At 47.3% G+C, this 7,210-nt stretch overlaps 1 protein-coding gene and 1 pseudogene across 1 annotated transcript in view; one reads left to right on the top strand and one right to left on the bottom strand.

The window, feature by feature from the left end:
• Positions 1-3,184: 3,184 nt before the first annotated feature.
• APMAP (adipocyte plasma membrane associated protein) overlaps positions 3,185-7,210 on the top strand; it is a 56,507-nt gene continuing 52,481 nt past the window's right edge. Inside the window, exon 1 of the mRNA XM_075564176.1 lies at positions 3,185-3,376. Within this exon, the coding sequence (XP_075420291.1) occupies positions 3,285-3,376 (92 nt within the window). The 5' untranslated portion in view covers positions 3,185-3,284. The remainder of the gene's footprint in view (positions 3,377-7,210) is intronic.
• LOC142422238 (GTP-binding protein Di-Ras3-like) lies at positions 5,672-6,342 on the bottom strand (annotated as a pseudogene).

The following is a 7,210-nucleotide window of genomic DNA, read 5'->3' as shown; positions in this document are numbered from 1 at the left end:
CAGGTTTTATATGCTGAAAAGTGGGAAAGCATATACCACAGCTTCAAGAGGGTGACCTCCAGTGACATAGCACCTAAGGCACACTCTAATATGAACACGCAAAAACCGAAGAAAATATAAACAAAAAATACAGAAAAATTTGGAAACCAGATCAGGTCCAGGCCACATCAGGGCAGTGGGGGGGTGGAGGGGATGACCTACTGATAAAATTTTAACTGTTCAGGTCAGATTTATGCCTTTGATCTCCTCTCTCCCAAGCACTTCATTTAGTGACCACTTTCCTCCCTTCCATCAATTTTAGATGGGAGTTCTCTGGGGGCGTATTTCCTGAGTAGTTTCACAAATGAATCTTGGGCTCCCACTGTCAGCCATCACCTTCTGCACACTGGATTCTCACAGTTGAGGCTCTGACACGGCTCCCTCCTTTGACTTTGGGTTATACGGAGTCCAGTCCTTCAGGGACTGATGCTGGTGTGCTTCTTCCATGTGGACTTAGTTGACAACTCACATAGATGGCTGCTTCTAAGACCCCAGATGCTATTTTATCTGGTAGTCAGGTACCATCTAATTTCTTTGCCACATTTTGCTATAGGACCCATATCTTGTGTTCACTTTCTGAGGGTGCTTATCAAGCAAGGCCATGATGCAAGAACTACTTGTTCTTAAGTTGTAGCTAGGATTTAGCGTAAGCTGCAAACTCACTCCTGGATCTAGGTTTGGTTGTTTCTTTCCCCCTCACTTTATTATTGAGAGTTAGTACACATATATCATTCAGTAGTTCAATCAACTAAGTCAAGTGCTCCGTCACTGAAGGATTGTAAATCATACAATCCGAAGTGGAAGGAGGGATTGTATCAGAGCCTAAATTGTGAGAGTCCAGTTTGCAAAAGGCTAGGGTTGACAGTGGGAGTCCACGATTCATTTGTGGGAACGACATAGGAAATAAACTCTGGTGATTGCCCTCTATCCACAATTGAGGGATGGGAGGAAAGTGGCTACTAAACAGAGTGCACTGGAAAGGTGAATATAGAAGCTCAAAGGAATAAATCTGACTTGAACAGCTAAAACTTTCTCAGTTGACTCCCCTCTGATGCATGCTGGACTTGATCAACAGTTTCTGTACACTTACACTAGGGTGTATCTCAGAGGTATTCTGTCATTGGAGGTCACCCGCTTGAAGTTGTATTATGATTTTCTGTTTCAGTATATGAAGTCCAGGATTGATGAACCTATAGGGACAGCAAGTAGAATAAGGGTTTCGGGGGAGGGAGGTATAGGGGTGGTAGTGGTGGGGTGTGTGTAAAGTGAGATGATGTCAAGGAGTCCAGGAAGTAAAAGAATGTTTGGAAAAGGATTTGGAAAATGTTTGGTAACAATTGTACAATTCTACTTGACATGATGAAACTATGGAATGATATATTAACTCCCAATTACTAGTACATTCTTTAAAGACCTGCTATTGGAGAACTGGGCATGTAATTGGCTAATGAAGCTGCAACAGATGGAACCACACATATAAAATGGCAGGACATTAGGTGAAGCAAAGAATAAGTAAAGTACACTTTCAGAGGTAAGCTGAGGAGGTCAAGGTCTGGGAACAAAGCGCTCGATTTTATATGGGTGTGGGGAACAATTATATTGGCTAGTTTAAGCCCAAACCGAGTTCTCTCATTGCTCCTAAACCTGGTGTTCTGCTTCATTGGTGAGGCCTCAGAGTGACTGGTCTTTTGGGCGGCCTTTGATTGGTCAGTGAGGTCTCTGTTGGTTGGTCCATTGTTTGGCAGTTGGTTGTTTGGATTGCTGTCTGGACTGCTTGCTAGGGTGCAGGCAACTCAGGGGTGAGTCATCATGAGTCATCACTTTTTGGGGGGTGAGAGGGTGAGTGGTTGATTGGCTCTCAATCGGACTCTAACAGTAATCAGGACAGACAGCCCTTGTTCAGGCCCAAACCCTACCCCCTGCTCCTGGAAGACATAATACTTGGTAAAGTAGGTCAGATAAAAAAGAGTGACAGTGGCAACCAACAACGGACTCAAATATAATCGATGTGAGGATGTCCCAGGACAGTGATGCGTTTTCTTTTGTTGTGCACGGAGTCCCCATGCGTTGGAATCACCTTGATGGCACCTAACATGAATCATGGTGCTGATCCCTTAATAAAAGAGCACTGTGCACTCTGACACAACGGCTAACACCTCAGTTCAGCAAGTTTGTAGTTATGCTTATTATTGCCTCACTGTTGGAAATAAAACAAGATGAAAAAGGAGCTCACGCCACGGTGTGTTAGTCCAGGGAAACAAATCCACAGAAACTCAGATGTATGTAAGAAAGAGTTCTATACAAAGGGTAAGTGTACATTAAGAAAGCATCCAACCCAGTCCAGCACAAGCCCATAAGTCCAACATTAGCCCATATGTCTGACATCAATCTACAAAGACCTCCTCCATTTCACAAAACAGACGAAATGATGCTGACTACAGGAGGAACGTGTAAGCATCTCAGAGCTGGCAGGGGTCTCCACATGGTGGCTCCAGCACCCAGGGCTGCATCCCGGGAGGTCCATGTGGCTTCTCCTCAGGGATGTCTTGCAGGCAGTGAGTCTTGCCAGCTGAAGCAGGACACTGGCTCAGGCAGCTGCACTCTGGTCCGACCATCACAAAGCAAGAGACCTGAGAACTAGAAAGGCGGGGCTCACTGAGCCATTTCTCTCTCCGCCCTTCAATTAACCCCATGTGTTTATCTTAACCCCATGTGTTTATCGGCCAGGTAGGCACAATAAACCTCAACTATCCCACAAGGGCTCAAGTAGAAAGAAAATGTTTTGAAAATGATGGCAACAAATGTACAAATGTGGGTGACAGAATGGATGGATGGATGGATTGTGTTAAGAGTTGTACGATCCCCCAATGAGATGATTTTAAAAAAGAAAGTGGCCATCAGGGGGCCTGAGCCTGGTGAGCACCCGGTGCGGTCCTTCGCTTTCCGAGCTCAGCGCCCACTCGGGCCGCTGGTCCCTGGTCCCTGGGGAGGCCACCGCTGCGGATTCCCGCGTTGCCGCCGACCGGCTTACCGGGAGATGGGGAAGCCGCCGAGAAGGCACCGGCGGGGCGAGCGGGAGGGGCGGGGCCGCGGCCCTGACGTGGGCGTGACGTCATCCGGCGCGCCCGCCGCGCCTGCGCTCCTCCCGGAAGCAGGGCGAGCTGCAAAGTGGAGCGGGGCTCCGCCAAAGGCCGTGCAGCCTCTGATCTCCAGCGACTCTGCAGGGCAGCGGCTGCACGGGCACCATGAGTGAGTCCGACGGGTTGCGGCAGCGCCGGCCCCTGCGGCCTCAGGTTGTTACGGATGACGGCCAGGCCCAGGAGGCTAAGGACGGCAGGTAAAGCAGACCTCCCCCCGCTCCCTCCCGGACCGGGGCCCTGCGTAACCCGCGGGCGGCACGGCAGTGACAGTAACGGGGTGAAGACAGCGCCCCAAACGGTGACGGTGGGTGCGCTCGCATTTTGCAGGGAAGGGAACTGGCTGCAGCTACGCGGATGCACCTGCCAGGTTCCGCTGGCTTCCAGTCCGTCTCCCACCCAGTCGCTGTGCCCTGCCCGTGCCTGGCCCTCGCTCTGGCTCCATCCTCCAGCTAGAACGTGGTTTCACTCGCCCTGCTTCGCACCTGCGGGCTTACATGAATTCTCTCCCTGCCTCAGGAGAGAGCCACCTGGCCCGGCACCCTCTGCCTAACTCGCACTGCACTGGAGAGAGATCTGCCTTGTGATCTATTCAAGATCTGGCTTCTAGCTCTGCATCTTCCTGTGCGCCCCGCTTCCAGTGGGTGGCCAGTCCTCAACGCAGCCCTCAGAACAGCGAACAGAAGTTACATTGTCAGGCAGTTTTTGTGAGAATTCAGCCTGCAGTTGTTCCCTGGTAGGGCTAGATAAGCACAGAGTTTGGGTCTTTGTTTCCTCCCCCAGCCTTCCAGAACTTTTACTTTGGTTAGCTAAAACAGAAACGCAACCTTTCCACACTTTAATTCATAAAATTAAAGATTCATAAAATTCTTTTTTTAAAGTTGTGTTCCGAGTTTTATAACTGAGTTTTTAGGGACAACCAAGACATCCCACTGGCCAAACCCTCTCGTAGTGATTGTCTTACATGTTGATAGAAATATTAGAAATATTTATTGATCATCAGCAATGCGCCAAGGATATATTACCAAATGAGGGGCAATATTAATCTCTGACACTAAATTCCCTAACTGATCATATTAAGAGGAACACATCTGAAAGCAAGCTCTGGCAGAGAGGAGAGGCTAGCCAGTGGTATCATCACTGATTTTGGCTCTAGAAAGGCAACTCCATAGAGTCCACCAGCTAAAGGGCCCTGGGCTAAGAAGTGTAGGCTGAGGGCCCTTGGCCAGTGAGGAGGTTGTGAAGGTGCTGCCCTATATCCTGATGGGAGGCAGACCAATATCTCAGCCTGTCCTGACCCAAGGAGTTTTTAAGGACATGGGACTGTCAGTACTGAACTGGGACAAGTTGATCACCCCATAGACTGGCTATTGTGACTTCATTGTTTGCTTATGACTCAAGAACCTTTTTGAATGGACATGCAAGGATAAGCTGTGCTTTCCTTCAGAAGACATGAAAAACAATGCTTTGCTCCTGACAGGTTGACATGAGATGTGAACAAAGAGCTGGGCCTCATTTTGTTCTGAGATGTTACTCTCTGCAGGTCAGGGCATATAGCATATTTGAGCACACTTGTGAGATGGGTTTAGCCTGGAGGGCAGAGTTAAATTATTTTAGTTTTCTGTGAGGACATATTTTTCTTATTGGTAGAGTAAGATAGATATTCCAAAGTTATCTTTTGCTGCCTGATATATTGCTTAAGATACCTTCTTGACTTAGTGGTTTATGAACATTAATCTTATTTTTCCTCTTTCCATATGTTTCTTCTTCTTTATTTGATCCCATTTCTGGAAATTTGCAGTGCTCTTTCTAAAGCGAGTGCTTGTGACCTACTTTCCGGTTTGTTTGTTTTTTATGCAGGAATAGCTTTATTAAGTCAGAGAATTGGTGCACTTTAAGAACACATCTGTGTAGGATATCCAAACATTTAAAAATTACCCAGAAAGCAGACATCACCTCTTTGGTAAGCACAATGTACGTGCACAATTTTCTCTGTCCCCACTCCCATGATAAGCCACATGATAGTCCTTGTTTTCTTATTTAGTATACCCTTTCTCAGCAATTTGTCACAGCTTTTGTTGGGAAAACACATTTCTTAACAATGAAGTACACGTTGGAGAGAATACGATTAGAATGATAGGACTTAAACAATACACGATCATAGGATTACACGAAGGGATGTGGTATCTCAGTTCATTTCACCATCTTCTTTTCCCGTTGGAAAGAAACATTTCTCTAGAGACTCTCTGTCCGGGCTTTATTCTTACGACGCACCTGGTTCCTTCCTTTTTGCTCCTGTGTCAAGGTTTCAACCATTTGGGTTATCTTACGTGGGAGAAAGAAACGTTATTAATTTACAGGTAACATTTCTTGACATCTAATTGTTACAATCCAAATCACTGCCCAAAATCAATCATGTAGGGAACAGGTTACACTGGGAGTGGTTCTTGTCAGCACGCTGTGAGGAGGCAGATTGGACACCTTAGATTGGGATTTTATGTGATAATGCGTTTGCCCAGGCGCTTCTCAGTGGCCTTGGGGGATTTCTTCTGGGGGAGCTGGAGGCAGTGGGCTTGTTCTCGTGGTTCAGCAGCATGAAGAACAACTCCTTCATGTTGAGGTGGGTCTTGGCAGAGGTATCCACGAAGGTGCAATTCCACTCCAGCACATAGATGGGCCCCATCTCTCATCTCATGGTCAGCTCGGGGCAGCTCTCATCGCATTTGGCACCCACCAGCACGATCGGGCACTTCTGCAAGTTATTACTTTTGATCATGAGGATCAGCTCATAGAAGGCCCTCAGCTCCTCCAGGGTCTGCTTCTTGGTAACGGCGTAGACCAAGATGAAGGCGTGACCCTTGGCAATGGCCAGGCGCTTCAGGCCAGAGTAGTGGTGGCTGCCATTGGTGTCAGTGATGTGCAGGGCACCCATGCTGTTGTTGTAGTTCATCACCTGGCGGTAGGCGTCTTCGATGGTCAGCAGACTGTTGTCGCAGAAGGTCCCATCTGTGCACTAGCACGCTCTTCCCCACCGGAAGATTCGAGCACCACCACGTGGTAATCTGCACCGCTTCTGGGGCTTGAAGGCGCAGATCACCAGCAGGGTGGGAAGAGGACTCAGAAGGCGCATCAGCCTTGCCCTGCAGCCAAAGCAGCAGTTGCCCATCCTGGCGAGTGGCCCTGGAGATGGCTCTCCTTCTCCGGGACCTACTTTTCCTTTTTAACATTTTATTTTTATAATGATTTCAAGGAAGTTTCAAAAAGTACTTGGGAAAAATGGAATGAAAATAATGGATTTTTTTGAAGTCTCCTCATAGCTGTTTTCATATTTTTTTCAGTAATATTCCTGTAGTTTTCTTTTGTATTTATTTCTTTTTTTTATTTAAAAATATTTTATTGGGGGCTTGTACAATTCTTGTCAGTATGCATCCATCCATCCATTGTGTCAGTGCATATGTACATTTGTTGCCATCATCATTCTCAAAATGTTTGCCTTCTACTTGACCCCTTAATATCGGCTGCTCATTTTCCTCCTTCCTACCCGCTCCCCCCTACCTCATGCACCCTTCATCATTAATAAATTATTATTATTTTGTCATGTGTTACACTGTCCGAAGTCTCCCCCTGCCCTCTTCTCTGCTGTCCATCCCGCAGGGAGGAGGCTATACGTAGATGCTTGTAATCAGTTCCCCTTTCTACCCCACATTCCCTCCACTCTCCAGGCATCACCACTCTCACCACCGGTCCTGAAGGAGTCATCTGTCCTGGATTCCCTGTGTTTCCAGTTGCTATCTGTACCAATGTGCATCCTCTGGTCTAGCCAGATTTGTAAGGTAGTCTTGGGATCGTGATAGTGGTGGGGAGGAAGTATTTAAGAACTAGAGGAAAGTTATATGTTGCATCGCTGCTACCCTGCACCCTGTTTGGCTCATTTCCTCCCCACAACCCTTCAGTAAGGGAGTGTCCGATGGGTTTTGATTCTCCACTCTGGACTCACCCACATTTCCAATGATATGATTTTTTTGTTCCTTGAT

This window comes from Tenrec ecaudatus, chromosome 12, assembly GCF_050624435.1.
Source record: "Tenrec ecaudatus isolate mTenEca1 chromosome 12, mTenEca1.hap1, whole genome shotgun sequence".
Classification (NCBI taxonomy): domain Eukaryota; kingdom Metazoa; phylum Chordata; class Mammalia; order Afrosoricida; family Tenrecidae; genus Tenrec; species Tenrec ecaudatus.
The sequence above is the reverse complement of the archived record's forward strand: the minus strand, read 5'-3'. Positions and strand labels throughout refer to the sequence as shown.